This window comes from Scyliorhinus torazame, chromosome 4, assembly GCF_047496885.1.
Source record: "Scyliorhinus torazame isolate Kashiwa2021f chromosome 4, sScyTor2.1, whole genome shotgun sequence".
In the NCBI taxonomy this organism is placed as follows: Eukaryota; Metazoa; Chordata; class Chondrichthyes; order Carcharhiniformes; family Scyliorhinidae; genus Scyliorhinus; species Scyliorhinus torazame.
The window spans coordinates 223,309,337-223,331,837 of record NC_092710.1 but is presented as its reverse complement, the minus strand read 5'-3'; the positions used below and the strand labels follow the sequence as shown (position 1 = coordinate 223,331,837).

At 44.0% G+C, this 22,501-nt stretch overlaps 1 protein-coding gene across 1 annotated transcript in view; it reads left to right on the top strand.

Annotated features, from left to right (window-relative positions):
• slc35f1 (solute carrier family 35 member F1) overlaps positions 1–22,501 on the top strand; it is a 531,713-nt gene that overhangs the window by 411,043 nt on the left and 98,169 nt on the right. Inside the window, exon 5 of the mRNA XM_072499393.1 lies at positions 3,529–3,685. Within this exon, the coding sequence (XP_072355494.1) occupies positions 3,529–3,685 (157 nt within the window). The remainder of the gene's footprint in view (positions 1–3,528; positions 3,686–22,501) is intronic.

The following is a 22,501-nucleotide window of genomic DNA, read 5'->3' as shown; positions in this document are numbered from 1 at the left end:
CTCATGCTCTTTACTTGTACACACTAATCTCTTATGTGGGACTTTGTCAAAGCCTTCTGAAAGCCCAAATAAATCACCTCTACTGACTTTCCGTCATGAACGCTACTAGTTACATCCTTAAAGAATGCCTGATTTGTTAAACGTGATTTCTCTTTCATAAATCCATGCCTATTCTGTCCAATCCTGCCACTGTTTACTAAGTGTTCTGCTACTTAATCATTTATAATGGCCTCTAGCATTTCCCCCCACGACCCACATCAGGTTGATTGGTCTATAATTCACTGTTTTCTCTCTATCTCCCTATTTAAATAGTGGGATACATTACCCCCCAATCCAGGAGCTGTTCCAGAGTTTATAGAACCTTGAAAGATGATCACCAATGCACCCACTATTTCTCGGGCCACTTCCTTACATACTCTGGGATGTAGACATCAAGCCTTGGGGATTTATCGGCCTTCAATCCCGTCAATTTTCCCAACACCATTTCCCTACTAATACAGATTTCATTTAGTTCCTCCCTCTCACTAAACCCTGTGTTCCTGAACATTTCTGGTATGTTATTTGTGTCCTCCTTTGTGAAGGCAGAACCAATGTATGTATTAGTTGTCAGCCATTTCTTCGTCCCCCGTTATAAATTCCCCTGTTTCGGACTATCTACAGCAATCTTTTCCTCCTCACAGACCTATGGAAGGTTGTACAGTCAGTTTTTATGTTCCCTGCAAGCTTGTACCTCATATCATCAAAGTTTCCTTTATTTAGATTCAGGAGCCTAGTCTCATAATCAACTCCATGACTCTCCATCTTGATATAGAATACTATCGTATTATGGTCGCTGATCCCCAAGGGGCCTCGCACAACTAGGTTACCAATTATTCGTTTCTCATTACACAATACCCAATCCAGGGCGATCTCTTCGCTAGCTGGTTCCTCAACGTATTTGTCCAGAAGACCTCCCCTATGCACTCAAGCATTTCTCTTCTAAGGTATTGCTATTAACTTGATTTGCTCAATCTATATGCACAGTAAAATCACCATGATTACAGATATTCCATTATCGCATGTTTCCTCTTTAATGCCATTCCAAAATCACCACTGCAGTTTGAGGGTCTATATACAATGCGCGCAAATGTTTTTTGTGCCTTGGTGTTTCTCAGCTCTACCCATACAGATTCTACATCGTCGGAGTTAACATCCTTCCTCATTACTGTGTTAATTTCCTCTTTAACCTGCAATGCAACCCCACTGTCTTTTCCTTTTTGCCTGTCTTTCTTAAATACTGATTACCCCTCGATGTTCAATACTCGTCCCTGGTCACCATTCCCGTCCCTGGTCACCATTCCCGTCCCTGATCACCCTGCAGCCATCTCTCAGTAAAACCGACGATATCATACCTGTTTACCTCTATTTGTGTGATTAATTCATCCACTTTATTGCAAAGTACCATGCATTAAGGCACAAAGCCTTAAGACTTGTCTTTTCAACATTCCTTGCCTCGGCCCCATTATTTTACACTGTGGCACTATTTGATTTTGGCCCTTGATTTCTCTGTCTATCACTTTTCTTAGTCCCTTTTCTGTCTTTTTTAACTGGTCCATACCTCCCCCTCTGCTGACTCCTTGCATAGTTTCCCAACGCCCTGCCATTTTAGTTTAAACGCTCCCCAACCCCTCTAGCAAATACTGCCTCTAGGACATCAGTACCGATCCTGCCCAGGTACAGCCCATCCAGTTTGTACTGGCTCCAGTTCCCCAGAACCAGTCCCAATGTCGCAGGAATCTGAAACCCTAACTACTCGTGAATACGAGATGGTCTTCTGGACAAATACATTGAGGAACCAACCAGAGAAGAGATCGCCCTAGATTGGGTATTGTGTAATGAGAAAGTAGTCATGTATTCATCTATTATATCTTGCTATTTCTGATCTGACTCTCACGTGGCACTGGTAGTAATCCTGAGACCTTTTGAGGTCCTACTTTTCAACTTACTTCCTAACTCCGATATTCTGCTTTTAGGAGCTCATCCCTTTTTTTTACCTATGCTGTTTGTACCAATGTTTACCACCACCACTGGCTGTTCACCTTCCCCTTCCAGAATGTCCTGTGGTTGCTCTAATAAATCCTTGACCCTCGCACCAGGGAGGCAACATACCTTCTTGGAGTCTCATTTGCAGCCACAGAATCACCTATCTATTCCCCTTACATTTGAATCCCCTATAACTCTTGCATTCCCACACTTTTTTTATTCCTCCCTTGTGCAGCAAAGCTAACCATGGTGCAACAAATTTTGCTGTTGGTACTTTCCCCTGAGAGGTTTTTATTTAAGAGCATGCCCGTTTGTCCCATGATTAGTATGGACTAACTTTAGTTGAATATTACAATTAGGTTTGGAGGGATGAAATGGCTTCCTTCTCCTTGTTTAACTAAAACAGGTTTAATGGCTTGTCTCCATCTAATTGAGTCTCTCGACGTTGTGCTAATGGAATAGGAAATATGGTTCATTCACATTCCTCGGGGTCATTGGGTGGGATTTTCCAGTCCTACCCACAGCAAGACCGGAAATTCCTGTCCAAGGACCACAGATCTTTCAATCTTCTATCCCGCCTGTGATGGTTCCTGCTGCCGGTGGTACAGAAAGTTTACCCCATGGTCTTTGATGGATTTTTGCAGATATGCCATCTCCGCCTCCAATGAGGTTGGGGTGTGCAACACACAGTTATGCAAATTAGGTAGCCATCTTGGCTGTGAGTTCAAGTCATTTTTGTCCAGTGATCGGCAACCCGGGCTAGTGAATGGGTCACATGAGTGGCCCTCCGTCATCTCCGTGGGCTACAAGATTGAAATTGGGCACATTCACTATCCATGACCCCTTGAATAAGACTAAACCTATTTAATACACATCGAATATTTCATAATGAGTTATAGAAAATGCTTAATCATTCGTGAATTAATAGAACTGTCATGAACTTCAAATGGAAAATAAACAAAATAAAAATGGCGGGAAAAAACACATGCGGACAGAAACCAGTGCAGTCTGGCAACCTTGTGCATGGGCAGCATTCAATAAAATGTGCCATAGATCACATTCAGAACCCTGATGGTTACCTACCACTGCTCTAGTTTGTTTTTTTAAAAAAACTCAATTCATATTTCCAGCTGGTGGATTAAAAATAATTACTTGACATAAAACACGCATTCATGACCCCAGGTTCCAGATATAAAAATGTTTGTGTTGTAATTTATTACAAAACCCAATTTTATATATATATATATATATTGATTTGAATCAAATACCTTTTTAACAGTTTCTATCCTGTTTTATGTTTAACTGCCATTCTTACAACATAATGGAATTTTCTGTACCAATTAAATAAATATTAATGTTGGGTCAGTGACTGGGTTAACATTGATCATCTCTAATGTAATTTTATACCTTCTGAAAGAAATGATGATTGCAATTACTATTAAAGAAAGGTGTCTAACATACGTTAAAAACCTAAGATTGTAATTATTTTTTTTCTCTTTTGCCCAGGTGATAATAAGCTGCTTGGAGACTTGCTCGTGTTGGCAGGAGCTACTTTATATGGAATTTCCAATGTCTGTGAAGAATTCATTGTGAAGAACATGAGTCGGGTGGAGTTTCTAGGAATGATTGGACTGTTTGGCTCTTTCTTCAGTGGAATACAGTTGTGAGTTCTTTTCCCTTTATGATATGTGGCGACCAAATTAACTAACGGCCAGATTCGATTGATTTCTGGAGAAATGTAACTGCACGGCTTTTTCCTGCATCACAGTCACTGTATTGCAAAGTAATTCACTGTGCACACCGTTGTGTAGAGAAAGAATAAGATGCCAGATAAATGCAAGTTATTCTTTGGAAAATATTTCAGATAATTTTGCTTTTATGCATACTAAAGGTAATTTTCTGATTTCCTCTCAAATAGCGCATTATTTCTGATATTGTTCCAGGCTGCCTGAAGCAGAAAGAATTTTATGAGTTTTATACTATTTTTTGTGTTCATAGAGTTGATGAATTATGTGCTGTAACAGTAGTTTTCAACTTTTTCACTCAGTAACAACCTCCCCGAACAGGCGCCGGAATGTGGCGACTAGGGGCTTTTCACAGTAACTTCATTTGAAGCCTACTTGTGGCAATAAGCGATTTTCATTTCATTCATTCAGTATCGCAAGTCAAACACTCGCATATCAGATGCCATAATTATTCCCATAATAGGCATCCAATAAAGTGCATACCTAAGGTTCCCACCTAACCCACAGAGTTAAAATGGTAGGCTTGATACAGAGTAAAGGTCATAAGTTCAAGCTCTACTCTAGTGCCTTAATCTCATTGCGGCATAGTAGTTAGCATTGTTGCTTCACAGCGCCAGGGACCCGGGTTCAATTTGGGCCTTGAGTAACTGTGTGGAGTTTGCACATTTCTCTGTGTGTCTGCGTGGGTTTCCTCGGGGGGCTCTAGTTTTCTCCCACAGTTCAAAGATGTGCAGGTTAGGTGGATTGACCATCGCAATTGCCCAAAATGTTAGGAGGGGTTCCGGGGATGGACGGGGTATGGGGCTCGGTAAAGAGCTCTTTCAGAGGGTTGGTGCAGACTCGATGGGCCAAATAGTCAATGATTAGCATCAGAGGCAGCTTGCTAGCAAGCAACAGGAAGGGGTTTTAGAAGGACCTTGCAAGAGTAGTGGGGGGATTCCAAGACAGGGGAGCAGGGCACAAGAGAACTCCTATTCCTCCTGGCTTAGCTTAGCAAAAGAACGTTTTGAACTTAACCCTCCAGTGCCTCTTCATCCTCCAGACAGCCAGTGATCTTGCTTTACTTGGCCGGAAAGCTGTAGTGACGTGCATGTTCAGATGTGGGTTAAAATGTAATCAGGTTTCGACATCATGGATCTTCTATTTGCATCAATTCCCCTATCTCCAGAAAAGCGATGATGTGGAGATGCCAGGGTTGGACTAGGGTGGGCACAGTAAGAAGTCTCACAACACCAGGTTGAAGTCCAACAGATTTATTTTAAATCACAAGCTTTCAGAGCGCTGATCCTTTATCAGGTGAAATGGAGGCAGATTCACAATCACAGCATACATAGGAGAGACACAATTGCAAGATAATTACAGTTTGGAATGTGAAAAATGGTTGGAATGTGAGTCTTTTCTGGAACAGACGGTGTGAGTGATAATCACAGATATTCGAGGTGTGAATTGGCTCAAGCCAGGTCAGTTAGTAGGATTCTGCAAACCCAGACAGTATGGTGGGGATTGCATGTAATTTGACATGAACCCGAGATCCCAGTTGGGGCCATCCTCGTGCCCCCGGAACTTAGCGACCTGTTTCTGCTCTGCCATTCTGCATTGTTGTGGTTTTGAATGCTGCCTTGCAGAATGTTTAGCTGAAGATCGGAGGTTAAATGTCCTTTATTGCTGAAGTTTTCCCCGACTGGAAGAGAACACTCCTGCCTGGCAATTGTTGCGCAGTGTCTGTTCATTCGTTGTCATAGCGTCTGCATGGTCTCGCTGATGTACCACGCCTCGGGACATCCTTTCCTGCAGAATATGAGGTAGACAATGTTGGCTGAGTCGCATGAGTATGTACCGTGTACCTAGTGGTGGTGTTCCCATGTGTGATGGTAGCATCCATGGCTATGATCCGGCATGTCTTTGCAGAGATTGCCTTGGCAGGGTTGTGTGATGCTGTGGTCACTGTTCTCCTGGAGGCTAGTGGTCCTTGTAGTTTGAGGTTCAGCGGTTGTTTGAAGGCAGTAGTGGAGGTGTTGAGATGGCCTTGGCGAGACGTTCGTCGTCATCGATGACATGTTGAAGGCTCCGAAGATTATGTCCTAGTTTCTCCGCTCCAGGGAAGTACTGGACGAGGAAGGGACGCGACCTGTGTTCGACTTATGAAGGTTGGTGCAGTTTTTCACGGTGACGCATCAGAACTGTTGACCGGTGAGTCGAGCGCCATATCCCATTTTTATGAGGAGTTCTTTCAGCGTCTGTAGGTGTCTGTCGCATTCCTCCTCATCCGAGCAGATCCTGTGTATACAGAGGGCTTGTCCGAAGAGGATGGCTTCTTTAACGTGTTTAGGGTGGAAGCTGGAGAAGTAGTGCATCGTGAGGTTCTCCATGGGCTTGCGGTAGAGTGAAGTGTCCTTCCTTGATGGAAATGTGTGTGCCCAAGAATGTAGCTGTTTCTGGAGAGTAGTCCATGGTGAGTCTGATGGTGGGATGGAACTTGTTGATGTCATCATGTAGTCGTGATAAAGTGGTGATGCAAGCAGAGATTGTCAGGAACAGTGTCAGAAATAGAGCTTCCCCATACTGCTTGTCCGCTCCATTTCTGTTGAACAGAATGAAAATTCCTACTCCACACCTCAAAAATATTTACATGTTAAAATTGCAAAGAGCAATTTTTAAGTTGGAGTATTGCGAATGAGGTATATTAATTATGTACATGTATTTAATGATATTACATATGCATAATAATAGATGACTATTTTAATAATTCCAAACAGGCACAGATGGTTAAATGACTTGTAACATGTGGTGGTTTTGTTTATTTCCAGTAATCGTGTAAATTTGTATACAACAGGTCAAACTGAACAAATTAATTTGAACATTTTGTACCTATGTCAAATTTCTGTGGGAGAGTAAAATAACATTGCAATGTGGGTCATATAGACCGATCTCGCTCCTCAATATTGACGCTAAGTTGCTGGCGAAGGTGCTGGCTACGAGAATTGAGGACTGTGTCCCGGGGGTGATTCATGAGGACCAGACGGGATTTGTGAAGGGTAGGCAGCTAAACACAAATGTGCGGATGCTCCTCAATGTGTTTATGATGCCCTCGGTGGAGGGGGAAGCGGAGATAGTGGCAGCTATGGACGCAGAGGAGGCCTTTGATCGGGTGGAGTGGGAGTATCTTTGGGAAGTGTTGTGGAGGTTTGGGTTCGGGGAGGGGTTCATCAGTTGGATCAGGCTGCTATATAGAGCCCCAGTGGCGAGTGTGGCTACGAACCGGCAGAAGTCGGAGTACTTTCGGCTATACCGGGGGACGAGGCAGGGGTGCCCCTTATCCCCCTTGTTGTTTGCACTGGCAATTGTGACGTTGGCCATGGCACTGAGGGAGTCCAGGAAATGGAGGGGACTGGTCCGGGGGGGGAGAGGAACACCGGGTGTCGTTGTATGCCGACAACCTGTTGTTGTATGTTGCGGATCCAGTGGAGGGGATGGCGGAGGTCATGCGGATCCTTAGGGAGTTTGGGGACTTTTCGGTGTATAAACTCAACGTAGGGAAGAGTGAGCTCTTTGTGGTGCATTCAGGGGACCAGGGAAGGGGGATAGACGAGCTTCCGCTGAAGAGGGCGGAAAGGAGCTTTCGGTACCTAGGGATCCAAGTAGCTCGGAGTTGGGGGGCCCTGCACAAGCTCAATTTGACGCGGTTGGTGGAGAGATGGAGGAGGATTTTAAAAGATGGGATATGCTGCCACTCTCGCTAGCGGGTAGGGTGCAGTCGGTGAAAATGACGGTCCTCCTGAGGTTTCTCTTTGTGTTCCAGTGCCTTCCCATTATGATCCCCAAGGCCTTTTTCAAACGGGTAAGCAGGAGCATCATGGGATTTGTGTGGGCGAATAAGACCCCGAGGGTGAAGAGGGTGTTTCTGGAGCGTAGCAGGGACAGGGAGGGGCTGGCACTGCCAAATTTGTGTGGCTATTATTGGGCAGCCAATGTGGCGATAATCCGTAACTCGGTAATGGAGGGAGAGGGGGCGGCGTGGAAGAGGCTAGAGATGGCGTCCTGTGTGGGCACGAGCCTGAGGGCGCTGGTGACTGCACCACTGCCGCTCTCGCCGACAAGGTACGCCACGAGTCCGGTGGTGGCGGCGATGCTGAAGATCTGGGGGCAGTGGGGGCGACACAGGGGCGAGGTGGGAGCCTCGGTTTGGTCCCTGATTCGGGAGAATCATCGGTTCGTCCCGAGAAGGATGGTTGGGGGGTTTCGGAGCTGGCATCGGGCAGGGATTAGAAGAATCGGGGACCTGTTCATCGATGGGATGTTTGTGAGCCTAGGGGCGTTGGAGGAGAAGTTTGGGCTACCCCCGGGAAACGCTTTCAGGTACATGCAAGTGAGGGCGTTTGTGAGGCGGCAGGTGAGGGAATTCCCGCTGCTTCCGGCACGTGGGATTCAGGACACGGTGATTTCGGGTATATGGGTTGGAGAAGGCAAGGTTTTGGCGATTTACCAGGAGCTGAAGGAAGAGGAGGAGGCCTCGGTGGGGGAGTTAAAGGGCAAGTGGGAGGAGGAGCTGGGGAGTAGATAGATGAGGGTCCGTGGGCTGATGCCCTGAGTAGGGTTAATTCTTCCTCCTCTTGAGCCAGGCTCAGCCTAACACAGTTCAAAGTTACTCATAGAGCACATGTCATTTTTAAGGACAGTAAGGATCAAGGCTATGCCAAAGTTGTAGACCCATCTTTTTAGGTAACTACAAATGGAAAGATACAGGATTTAAATTGGAACCTCTTTAATTGCCAAGTGAAGTTTATTTGGGTCGATACACAATATGTCAAATTAACTTTATTTTTAACATGCACTGCATATCTCAAAGCCTTTCAGAATATGACGCAAGCCTATGACAGTTGTATGGTTCAAAAATATTGATTTTGGAAAAGGGTTCCAAAGTAGACTAATATGTACTCACATTGTGAATATGGGAGCCAGGGTCATTTGTTTGATTCTTGTCCCTTTTGATATGTATGCTATTCTGTAAACTTTATAGCAATTAGTGATAAATTGAGGGCTTGGTTTTGCTCCAATGATATTGCTCCAATATCAATGGGGCCATGCATTTAATGCTGGAGGGAAGGTGTCTTGGATGAAAAATACAAACTTGTGTTTCCTGGAAGTCCTGCAGTTTTCCTGCAGTGGCCTTTGGTTTTCGCGCTACAGGAATGTGGGTAGGTGATATCACAGTGAGTCTCCACTATGTCGAGCATCTCTATGGTCTGCTCCACCAAAGTGCAAGTTGTAGCATGAGCCTCATTTTATCTTGTCTCAGCTGCACTCTGTGGCACGGGCATCTTCTGCCACCTCCTCAGTGGGTAACCCTCTTAATTTTCCAGAATCCGATCTAGAAATACCTCAGTGGTTTCTTAGCCTCAACTAAACAGATTCTTCCCATGGCCCCACCAGAAGATGGTGGATGGAATTCTCCCATCACCCTACCAGTGGGTACAATAGCAGGTGGGAGTGGGGAATTCAGTGGGAGTCCAAAGATTGTTTTTATGCTGATGAGATTTTCCTGCAAGATCTTCTGGTTCCCACCATGGTGGATCAAGAAACCCGCTGGCGGGCCAGTGTGAAACTGATTTGCTTCCCGCTAATGGGATGCAGATGAAAGCCTGACCAGAACCTTCCACCCCTGTCCAGTTCTCCATGACGCCGGAAGGAAACACAACGGTCCACAACATGTCTGGAAAAATGTGGAGTGCAGAACATAAGAACTAGGAGCAGGAGTAGGCCATCTGGCCCCTCGAGCCTGCTCCACCATTCCATGAGATCATGGCTGATCTTTTGTGGACTCAGCCCCACTTTCCGGCCCGAACACCATAACCCTTAATCCCTTTTTTCTTCAAAAAGCTATCTATCTTTATCTTAAAAACATTTAATGAAGGAGCCTCTACTGCTTCACTGGGCAAGGAATTCCATAGATTCACAACCCTTTGGGTGAAGAAGTTCCTCCTAAACTCAGTCCTAAATCTACTTCCCCTTATTTTGAGGCTATGCCCCCTAGTTCTGCTTTCACCCGCCAGTGGAAACAACCTGCCCGCACCTATCCTATCTATTCCCTTCATAATCTTATATGTTTCCATAAGATCCCCACTCATCCTTCTAAATTCCAACGAGTACAGTCCCAGTCTACTCAACCTCTCCTCGTAATCCAACCCCTTCAGCTCTGGGATTAACCTAGTGAATCTCCTCTGCACACCCTCCAGTGCCAGTACGTCCTTTCTCAAGTAAGGAGACCAAAACTGAACACAATACTCCAGGTGTGGCCTCACTAACACCTTATACAATTGCAGCATAACCTCCCTAGTCTTAAACTCCATCCCTCTAGCAATGAAGGACAAAATTCCATTTGCCTTCTTAATCACCTGTTGCACCTGTAAACCAACTTTTTGCGACTCATGCACTAGCTCACCCAGGTCTCTCTGCACAGCAGCATGTTGTAATATTTTATCATTTAAATAATAATCCCTTTTGCTGTTATTCCTACCAAAATGGATAATCTCACATTTGTCAACATTGTATTCCATCTGCCAGACCCTAGCCCATTCACTTAACCTATCCAAATCCCTCTGCAGATTTCTAGTATCCTCTGCACTTTTTGCTTTACCACTTATCTTAGTGTCGTCTGCAAACTTGGACACATTGCCCTTGGTCCCCAACTCCAAATCATCTATGTAAATTGTGAACAGTTGTGGGCCCAACACTGATCCCTGAGGGACACCACTAGCTACGGATTGCCAACCAGAGAAACACCCATTAATCCCCACTCTTTGCTTTCTATTAATTAACCAATCCTCTATCCATGCTACTACTTTCCCCTTAATGCCATGCATCTTTATCTTATGCAGTAACCTTTTGTGTGGCATCTTGTCAAAGGCTTTCTGGAAATCCAGATATACCACATCCGTTGGCTCCCCGTTATCTACCGCACTGTTAATGTCCTCAAAAAATTCCACTAAATTTAGTTAGGCACGACCTGCCCTTTATGAACCCATGATGCATCTGCCCAATGGGACAATTTCCATCCAGATGCCTCGCTATTTCTTCCTTGATGATAGATTCCAGCATCTTCCCTACGACCGAAGTTAAGCTCACTGGCCTATAATTACCCGCTTTCTGCCTACCTCCTTTTTTTAAACAGTGGTATCACGTTTGCTAATTTCCAATTCGCCGGGACCACCCCAGAGTCTAGTGAATTTTGGTAAATTATCACTAGTGCATTTGAAATTTCCCTAGCCATCTCTTTTAGCACTCTGGGATGCATTCCATCAGGTCCAGGAGACCTGTCTACCTTTAGCCCCATTAGCTTGCCCATCACTACCTCCTTGGTGATAACAATCCTCTCAACGTCCTCACCGGTTATAGCCTCATTTCCATCAGTCACTGGCATGTTATTTGTGTCTTCCACTGTGAAGACCGACCCAAAAAACCTGTTCAGTTCCTCAGCCATTTCCTCATCTCCCATTATTAACTCTCCCTTCTCATCCGCTAAAGGACCAATATTTACCTTAGCCACTCTTTTTTGTTTTATATATTTGTAGAAACTTTTACTATCTGTTTTTATATTCTGAGCAAGTTTACTCTCATAATCTGTTTTACTCTTCTTTATAGCTTTTTTAGAAGCTTTCTGTTGCCCCCTAAAGATTTCCCAGTCCTCTAGTCTCCCACTGATCTTTGCTACTTTGTATGTTTTTTCCTTCAATTTGATTCTCTCCCTTATTTCCTTAGATATCCACTGTCGATTTTCCCTCTTTTTACCATCCTTCCTTTTTGTTGGTATCAACCTTTGCTGAGCACTGAAAAATCACTTGGAAGGTTCTCCACTGTTCCTCAACTGTTTCACCATAAAGTCTTTGCTCCCAGTCTACCTTAGCTAGTTCTTCTCTCATCCCATTGTAATCTCCTTTGTTCAAGCACAAAACACTGGTGCTTGATTTTACCTTCTCACCCTCCATCTGTATTTTAAATTCCCCCATATTGTGATCACTCCTTCCGAGAGGATCCCTAACTATGAGATCCTGAATCAATCCTGTCTCATTACACAGGACCAGATCTAGAACCGCTTGTTCCCTCGTAGGTTCCATTACATACTGTTCTAGGAAGCTATCGCGGATACATTCTATAAACTCCTCCTCAAGGCTGCCGTGACCGACCTGGTTAAACCAATCGACATGTAGATTAAAATCCCCCATGATAACTGCTGTACCATTTCTACATGATTCAGTTATTTCTTTGTTTCTTGCCTGCCCCACCATAATGTTATGACTCACCTGAAAAATACGTAGAGCTGCCTCCGGAGATCAAGATGGAAGCTGTCAGCAGCACTGGATCCTGGAACACCACAGTCGTGGGTATAGTGGGTATGGGTAGCATCTATCAGCTGGCCTCTGCAGCGGAAACATTCCCAATCCATCCCAGATCTGAGAATTCTGCCCTGTGTCTCTCCAGCACTGTTATGTTCTCTTTAATCAACATTTACAGTCCTGCACCACTTTTTTTTCCCCCTATCTTTCCTGAACAGCTGGAATTCCTTACTTTTAGACTTCATAGCAGTTAGGCACAGCTGAGGGGCTTGTTTGACCATTTTGAGAGTGCATATAAGAGTCAACGACATTGTTGTCGGTTGGAACAGTGGAGGATTTGTGACAGCAAGTGAAGGAATTTGAAACTTTATCTTTGTCAAGATTATGGTCTCCAGGATACGTTTATATTAATTGTGTATTGTCAGTGGCAAAGCGCAGTGCTCCTCCCACTGGTGCTAAAACATTACATAAAGTAAACCATATGTCGTGGAACTCGACCTTTGGTGTGGTCCGTGAGCAGCAATTCAGGACAGTAAGTGCTTTTCTCCCTCAGGCCTCAAACAGTACTGGGAGGCATCTGGGGACATTAACAGGGGAATGTGGCACTCAAATTCACAGGCCTCCTTCTGAACACAGTTTTCAAGCGCACTAATACCAGTATAAGGTACCTTGAAAAATGAGACAAACCTTTTCCAAAACCTGCAACCAGATGATACTTTTATCCTGCTGCAAATTCAATTGTAGATGACAATTTAGAGTCTGTTCTGATGGAAATACCAAGTGATTTTGTGTCGGATTAATCCCCTCGAGCTGCCCCTCTGGGGAAAGACTAGAGACAACTAAAATAAATGTTCTTTGCAGACTAAATTGCTTATGGGGCTCAATACGACTTTCAGTAGCTGAGATAGTATTTTCAAAAGATAGATAGAATAATTAAATCCTTTCTTCAGGGACATGTATAATTAATCATAAAAGATTGACAGTCCACAGTTTTTCAGAGGAGGTTGGTCTCTGATTATAGGTTATATTATGAGTATAACGGTTATCTCCTTATTTGTTTGTCACTCCTTTTTAAAGGGCTACTGATGGTGAAGCTTGTAATTATTTGCCACTCTATATGGTTTTTAAAAAAATCTTTTAACATTATTTTTATATTTAATCTACTTTTTGTGACTTTTAAACATATAAAGACAGTCTACACTCCTGACTGGGACATTTGTCATAATTTCTGTCCAAAATGCTCATCATAATTTTGATCATGTCTAGGATGCAATTTTCCAGCTGTTCATTTAAGTGATTATTCGCAAAGGTGGAAAACTCCATCTCAGAGGGGCCAGTTCACACTTACCCTCTTTAACTGGTCCGAGGGCCTTAATCAGTAGTGTGAGAGCGACAAATTGATGGAATAGATGTATATGCTCCTGAAGGGTGGATAAGATCTGTTTAAGCGTTATGATCTGATGTTTCTTTTTTAAATCACCTGCTCTTTAAGACTAAAACATATAGACTTAAGCTGACAGTGAGAGGCAGAAAAAAATTACTTTCAGCTTGATTTCCGATTGACAGGCCATCTGGTGTAGGAAAAACACTTGACCACTTGTTTCACAGTTTCAATAGAGCTCCTTTTTGACATTTCCCAAGAGCTGTTTGAGTTGTTTTGTCAAGTTTAAACTATAATAAGCACAGCAGAGGGTTCTGAGTTTGATTGACAGTGTAAAGAGGCTAGTAAAGAATTGGCTATCTTTGATGTGGTTAATGACTATACATATGTTGTTTTATAACAGAGCAACCACTAGAGATTGAAAAGCTTTGAATTGGTTTAGTGAATGGGAAGTTTTCACTACCATCTCCACATGGCTCCTGAGTTTTGCCTAGGGGCGTGAGTTGGAATGGAGGTGAGATGGTGGTGTGAAGGGCTGTGTTGGGGATTGAAGGGCTGTAAAGTCCCAGAGAACCATGGCAGGCTTTCCAACCAGCTCATCTTGGCACTTGCCCACCTTCATGGCCACCTATAATCTGCTTCTAGAGTTATTGGGCCTAACTCAATCCTGCCCTCACATCCCTGGAGTGAAATTTGGTCTAATGGAACCTGAGGCAGATCTGCCGTGTCAGGAAATTTCTAAACTCGAGTGATGGCCTAAGAACATAACATGTTTCTTCCTGCTTTTGGCAGAGCATTGGAAGGCATTGGGCGATGAAGATAAGCATGCAACTCCAAATTTCCTTGCGGTCGAGCGAACAGATGCCACAGATTCTTTGCAAAGGGCGCTGATTTCAAACATAGTCCAAAAGACTGGATGTCTCTTCTGACGAGCCTTCTGAAAATCTGTGGCCAACTGTAGCTAAAATGAATGCTGAAAGCAATTACTTCAGTGCTAACAGCAAAATCTGGGCCAATAAAAGTGACAAGTTTGATCAGATGGTGTCAATTACAAGCGGCATGCTCTCTTGCCTCTAAAGAATTGCATGCCAACAAAATGCTGGCTAAGCTGGGTCCTTCAAGAGTATTCCAAACTGTATCACAAACTGGAAGACTTAAAGCATGCTCCGTTAGCCCTGTAGACATATGTCTTCTTGTAAAGTGACCAACTTCAAGTGTATTCAGATGCTTCCAATCAGGTTTGTTGGCTTTGTAGACAAGTGCCGAGTCAACATTATATTTCTATTTCTCTTATTGTTTCTCTCTTTCCCACATTCTTTCTCTCCACCCCCCCCCCCCCCCCCCCGCCCCCCGCCCCCCGCCCCAAAAAAGTTGTTTGTATTCAAAAAGTTCCAATATTGGTGTGGACAACTGCCAAAAATAAGCATACTTCATGATCCAAGAAATCATCTGGAGTCAGGTTCGTAGGACACTGGTGAATCAAAAACCCATTGCCCCTAAAATCACAGTGGCAGAGTGAGCTCAATTATTTTGGCCTTGTGATTTGTTTCTATTTTGCAACAATGATGACACTTCAAAAATACCTAATTTGCTGTAAAGTGCTTTGGGGCAGACTGTGAAAAGTGGTATGACTACAGCAGATGTTAGAATCATAGAATTTACAGTGTAAAAGGAGGCCAATCGGCCCATCGAATCTGCACCAGCTCCTGGAAAGAGCACTCTACTCAAGTCCACACCTCTACCCTATCCCCGTAACACACTGACCCCACTTAACCTCTTTGGACACTAAGGGCAATTTAGCATAGCCAATCCACCTAACCTGCACATCTTTGGACTGTGGGAGGAACCCGGGCACCCGGAGGAAACCCACGCAGACACGGGGATAATGTGCAGTCTCCGCACAGACAGTGACCCAAGCCGGGAATCGAACCTGGGACCCTGGAACTGTGAAGCAACTGTGCTAACCACTATGGTACCGAGCTGCCCTCACTGTGCTACCGTGCTGCCCTCACTGTGCTACCGTTACTTAAAGAACAAGCCAGATCCCAGAGAGAAACATGTCTTACTGATTATAACCTCCCTTTTTTCTTGTACTTTGTAAACAAGCAGGAAAAGCCACTGAACCCAAAAAATTACTAGACCTATTAACAAAAAAAAACTTAAAGCACATAAGATCAATGTCTTGCAGAATAACCCTCCTAAAAAGCCACTTGATCAGTAAGCTGTAACAACACCCTTGTAGATTTGTTACTGTACATAATCCAGTAATATTATAAAAGGGAAACAATTGCTGACGCTTTAATAAAGACTTCCATGCTGATGTGGAAATCCAAAAGAAAGGCTCAGAAAGAGACTGAATTCACCCATTCTGGGTCTCAGCCCAGAGGGGCCCGGATGTGGAGTGTTTCCTGCTGAGGAGACTGGTAGGAAACTGTGCCAAATCTAATATCCCCGACCTCATTAATTATTTAACCGGGTGTCTAGCACCATATATTGTGGTGGGGAGGCCTAATGATGCGTAGTCTGCCATTGTATCCAGGGGCCATATTGAAAGGTTGCCCAACACCACCGACCCTCTGAAGAAAGAAAGAGGATGGATCTCCTGAGAATGAACATGGATCTCCAGGATAATTTCAAGGCTGGAAGTTGGACCTCCTTGACGACACTGAATCTAGAAGACCCACCTGTAAACCCCCCCCCCCCCCACTGAGTTCCACGGTTTTGTTTTTTTGTTTCCCCCCCCACATTGGACAGTTTTCCCTAAACATTTCTCTGGCTTGACTGGATGGCTGATTCAAATTCACATTTACACATCTTCTCGCAGTGCATATCTGGTCTCAAACAATCCAGCCCATACAGTCACACAACTCCGCTAAACCTCTTCCATCTTTTTCCTTTCATCTCAGATTCCATTTTTGACCTCAACCTTTCCAAATATAAGAATCATGTTTTCCTATTTTTCCTTCACTTTTGGATCAATAAAATGTGGGGTGCGAGCCACCCTACAGCAGCAAGGCGCAGTGCAACATGACCGGTAATGCCGGGTGATCCCTCTTCCGAGATCTAACCGGCTCGCATGCATCGCGAGATTTAACACGTTCTCGTGCGACGTTGCGATGCGAATCCCGTCCATTGTGGGAAGGATCACCTTTTGGCAAATCTGCATATGAGAGCTAGTCACAGTCTAATATGTATTCCCACGATCTACCCAAGGCGTGGGATCTAACTCCCACGCTTTGGAGATCTTGGGCAAGTGCCATTCAGTGCTGGTCTCCACAAACTGGGACCAGACAGTACGACATTCATTGGAGTCTCCCAGGGGATCGGAGGCCCCCAGGTGCTTGCCCTCAGGGCAGGGTGGCACCTTGGCACTGCCAGTCTGGCACCCTGGCAATGCCACTTGGTTGCCAGCCTAGCACTGCCACGGTGTACAGCTGGCACTGCCACCTTGCAGGGGCATTGCCAGGGTGCTAGGCTGGCACTACCAAGGTGCAATGCTGGCATTTTCCCTTGCTGTGGATTGGGCCTGGGGGTACCCAGTGTATATGTAGGGGGTTGTGTGGGGGCATGAGGACCATCTTAATGTTTTTTTGGGCTTGGGGTAGGGGGGATGGAGTTTAGGGGGTTTCGTCGGGGAGGGGGGTTGATAGACCATGACGCCATTTAAAAATGACGTTCCAATCTCTCCCTGCACTGAGGAGTTCCGGTGCGCAGAGCTCCTAGGTGCACAAAACGGGACGAAGTGTGGCCTTGGCCACATGTTACCCACTCAGGCCCCAATCTATCCGATTGGCTGATAGATAGCATGGTGTTTCTCGGTCCTCCGAGTGCCTGGAAACACCTGACTAATCGCGCTACGGGACTCGGTTCCTTTTTGGGTAGATCATGTCCACTATGTACTTTTGTAAGCTATAAAAGTCCCTTTTACTACTCCTTCAACAGCTGACGTCAAATCCCTACTTATACAAATTTTAAACTGAAACTGGGTAAATCGAAACTTCATAGACTCTCATTACAAATGCGTGAACCTTGCATCTTTGACCCATTTGACCAATTGAAATGCAAGTCCTTTCTTTCTTGATCTAGATCCACAAACAACACAATGATGTTTGGTCCTGATTAGGAAAGCAGCCACTGCATTATAAGATTTTAGTTGGATAAATTAATGAATTACTTCTTTCTAATTTGGTACGGTGTGACGATATGTGTATATTTTTGATATTCTGTGTAGGCAAGAGTAAATATGTGTCTGTGTGTCTAACATGAGTCAAAGGTGAGGTTGTTGGAGTCAGACTGTCTGTGGAATAGAAGGGACGAAAGATTGAAGGGGTTATCTATTTGCACGGTAGCACAGTGATTAGCATTGCTGCTTCACAGTGCCAGGGTCCCAGGTTCAATTCCTGGCTTGGGTCACTGTCTGGTCAGAGTCTGCATGTTCTTCCCGTGTCTGTATGGGTTTCCTCCGGTTCTCACAAGTCTCGAAAGACGTGCTGTTAGGTAATTTGGACATTCTGAATTCTCCCTCGGTGTACCCGAACAGGCGCCGGAATGTGGCGACTAGTGGCTTTTTACAGTAACTTCATTGCAGTGTTAATGTAAGCCGACTTGTGACAATAAAGATTATTATTATAATGCCATCTTATGGCAGGTTTTAACTTGCAAGTAAACAGAGTGGATTTGAAATTTGCATTTGGGGATAACTGTTGAAATTGACGTGCCGCTATTGCATTTTAAAGGAGTTTCAAAGGTGCCAAACAACATTTGCATTGTACAGGAAATTCCTGAGTAAATAGGAATAGGTGCTTTTGACTCAAAAATATAAACACAGAAAGTTTTAGTGTTTGGGAATGTGAATTTTCAAAGACATATTTGAACTCAATGGAGGACTAAGATGAAAAGTGTGAAAAATGCATTTATGACAACAGGGCTTCAGCTGTAGTGAGTTGCTGTGGGGCAAATCCCAGTAAAAGCCACCTCTTGTGTGTTAGCAGTGCACTGAAAAAGCTGTGAAAGTCTTTTAATTGAAGAAAAGCAATGTTGGTTACGGCCAGGAATATATTTACTTTGAGAAACAGTTGGTTGTGGGTCTCACCATGGAAAACCATATCAATGTGCTTTAATTCTAGACGTCGTGGATTGCACTTCTGTTTCAAACATAAACACTTTCTAAGTTTGGACAATATTTCCTGGATTTATGGTTAAAAATCTGGAAGGGTTGTTCCCAGAAAGATAATTTTATTATGTACCTTTGATAAAGCAGTTTGGGTTTTGTTTGTAGGATTTTTCGAACAGTGTATCTTTTATCTTGGGCATTTAAGTGGGACGGCATGGTAGCACAGTAGTTAGCACAAAAATGTTTAGGAGGGGTTACTGGGTTACAGGGATAAGGTGGAGTGTGGGCTTGGGTAGGGTGCTCTTTCCAAGGGCCAGTGCAGACTCGATGGGCCAATTGGCCTCCTTCTGCACTGTTAATTACATAGAACATACAGTGCAGAAGGAGGCCATTCAGCCCATCGGGTCTGCACCGACCCACTTAAGCCCTCACTTCTACCCTATCCCCGTAACCCAATAACCCATCTAAACCTTTTTTGGTCACTAAGGGCAATTTAGCATGGTCAATCCACCTAACCTGCACGTCTTTGGACTGTGGGAGGAAACCGGAGCACCCGGAGGAAACCCACGCAGACACCGGGAGAACGTGCAGACTCCTCACAGACAGTGACCCAGCGGGGAATCGAACCTGGGACCCTGGCGCTGTGAAGCCACAGTGCTATCCACTTGTGTGTCCATCCTTTTTTTGAATTTTTGAAAATTATCAGTGGAGTCCTGTACTCGAGTTCAGAACCCCCACCCTTTCATTTCGACAGTGCAAAATAACAGTTTACGATCAGACGAGATGGATTTCAATCTGAGATCCGGCTTGCTCAGTGTTAACGTCAACTGCAGTTGTAACAAGGAAGAATAAACATTTTACCGCATGAATATTCAAGCATAATTCTAGTCTATTCTTTTAGTAACCAGCTTTATTCGTTTTAATTGAGCTCATAATCTTATGTTTTTCAGTATATCAGTTCTATGGTCTGGAACTTCTCTCTACTTCTCTGCCTGTCTTTAAAGGTATCCTCAAAAGTTACCTTTCTCAACAGCATGTGATGGATCACTCCCTTAATTCTGCTATCTCTGGCATCTGTGCTCTGATGAACAGGCACCACAGAAAGATCTAGGCTGTAAAATTGGACTCCGTGACAACTAAAAGGTCATATGGTGTCATTTATCAAAATAGTGTCTGCACGCATGTGCATTCTCATGGAGTGGCCCGTGCCAAAGGGCATCTTGGCACAGACATTATCCTGGGTGTTGAAACGATGTACCAACGGTCTGCACAGCAGGCAGATTGTGATGTTAGTTGGTGTGCATGCCTGATTTGACTCGAGTGTTGTCATTCTGGATGTCACCAGACTAGTTAATGCCCTCCTGCAGAGCTAAACATGTATTCAGCAGCAGGAAGAACCCACCGACCAGTACTACTTAAAGAGATCATCAATTGTTAGTTGCTGATTAGTAGCTACTGGCTATGTTTGGTTTTTGGAGGTGTTGTTTGTCTTGAGGTGTTTATTAAATTTGTTGATGTCTGCAGGTAGTGGTTCTGGTGGTGAAAGCCTTGATTGTTACTGCAAGGCCTTTGGCCACATCATTTGCTCCCAGTCATGGTTGCTATAGTTGCAATTCCCCTTAGGTTGCAGCATGAGAGGAAGATGGAGCAGAGGCATCAAAAATGATGAGCTGCTCGCAAAAGGAGAAGGAGTGAAGGCACTCAGTGGGAGACCTTTTCCACTTCGGGTCTTTAAGGACCACTTCTCATAACCTTCACCTAAGCAAGAAAATGACACTGAGTCATTTGTGTTTTATGAAGGAGATACTTACAGAACTCTGCTACTCTTGGAACCAGACCAGCAGCCTCAGTACAGGGTGAGGATGAGACAATTGCCGTATCTTACAGTCCACTTCCAACGTATATGTTGAGGGTATCGATGTAGTCCTCAAGGGTCCTAAAGTTAAATAAGTTGATTCCTTGACTATATGCCTGGCACATTGAGAATACATGAAGTCTTTCTGAAACAGATTCTCAGACAGGTGAACATGTGCAGTAGGGATCACAGGCAATAGTGAATATGCAACCTGGAGACTGTATCTTTTATCCTCTATCCTTACGCAGGTGACTGTTGCCATGTATTTCTTCCAGGCTGGAGCAGGTAACATCTCTGTTTGCTGCCTATTGCTGCATCAGAGAATTGGCAGACCCTTTTTTATACCAGGAGAGGGGACTTAGTTGTGTTTTCTATGAACAGAAAGAAACACGAAGAGACTGAATGCGGATTTATCAGGATAACAGGCTTCCCTGTGGTGCAGGGTGCCATCAACTGCACAGACCTGGCTTTGCAGGTGTCATATCTTAATGCTGAGACATCTGTGATGAATGTAGAAATAGTTATATATTATATTTTATATTGTGACAATGTTATTGAATGCCTGGGTTAATGTATATATATGTTTCAGTAAAATTATTAATGAACCTAGGTTAAGGTATCCAGACAGTGTGTCTGCTAAACCTGTAATTAAGAAATTGTAAAAGGTGCGATCATAATTGAGTCTAATTATTTACTTGTTTACATATAGAGAGCTAACGAGATATTGTTATGATTGCTGGAGATTCCCTGCAGAGTAGCTAATTTATGAGAGGTTGTATTAGTCTTATGAAAAAGGTCATGTGACATCTTAATGGGATACAGATGATGCATTAATGGGAGGAACCAGGTATGTCTGTATTTTGCAGTTTGCCATAGGATTTGAGTCTGACAAGGCAGAAGGATTTTAAGTTGGACAGCAATTTTGCCAAATACTACTGGGTTGAGCAGAAATGTATTGATTCTGCTCATGAAAGGGTATCTCTTTCCTAAGTCTCGACACAACTAAGCAAGTAATCTGTTTGTTAACTTAAGTGACATTTAAACTGTATTGAGTTGCTTAATTGGAGGTAGTAGCTGATATAATAATAATCGTTTATTGTCACAAGTAGGCTTCAATGATGTTGCTGTGAAAAGACCCTAGTCGCCACATTCAGGCACCTGTTCGGGGAGGCCGGTACGGGAATTGAACCCGCGCTGCTGGCCTTGTTCTGCATTACAAGCCACCTGTTTAACCCACTGTGCTAAACCAGCCAAGTACGGTTAAATTTTTCTTGTGTTTTGTAAAGCTATTTTCTTTGATGTTAATGTGGTTAATTCAGGGCGACGCAGTGGTTAACACTGCTGCCTTGCATCGCCAAGGACCCGGGTTCGACCCCGGCTCCGGGTCACTGTCCGTATGGAGCTTGCACATTCTCTCCGTGTCTGCGGAAGTGCAGGGTAGGTAGATTGGCCACGCTAAATTGACCCTTAATTGGAAAAAAAAGAATTGGGTACTGTTTTTTAAAAAGTGGTTAATTCTGTGGTTAAATTAAAGTTCATTTTTACATGAAAGACCTATTGGTCAGAGTCATCACTATAGGGGGTGAAGTATCCTTTCCTCACAGTTTTACAAATTTTAAAAAATTGTTTGGGGTTCTTGTCCGGTATCCCAACAAATGTTGGGGTCTGGTCCGGTGTCTTAACATGTCTCTCAACGACAAAGGTTACCATGTGATCAATGTGCAATTGGTGTGCGATTACGCTCAGCTTGCCATGCAGGTGAATGCTTGTTCACCTTTTAATTCTACATCTCCTCCATGGTGGTGAGGTCATGCCTGTTCACTGTCGGTTAGATGCCGCTGCTTCTAGTTATGTGTAATTTTGTCTTGCATGAGAGGTTTAAGGTGTATCAGTGAGTGTGCTGCAATGTATTTGAGGGATGTGACTGTCATTGATGAATAGCTTGCAGTGTGTCCGCTGTAAGATGCAGTTGTGAGACTTGCAGCAGTGCTAAATGTGAGGGTGAGGTGCGGTTATGAAAATGAGGTATGGGTCATGCCAAATAGAGAATGTTGG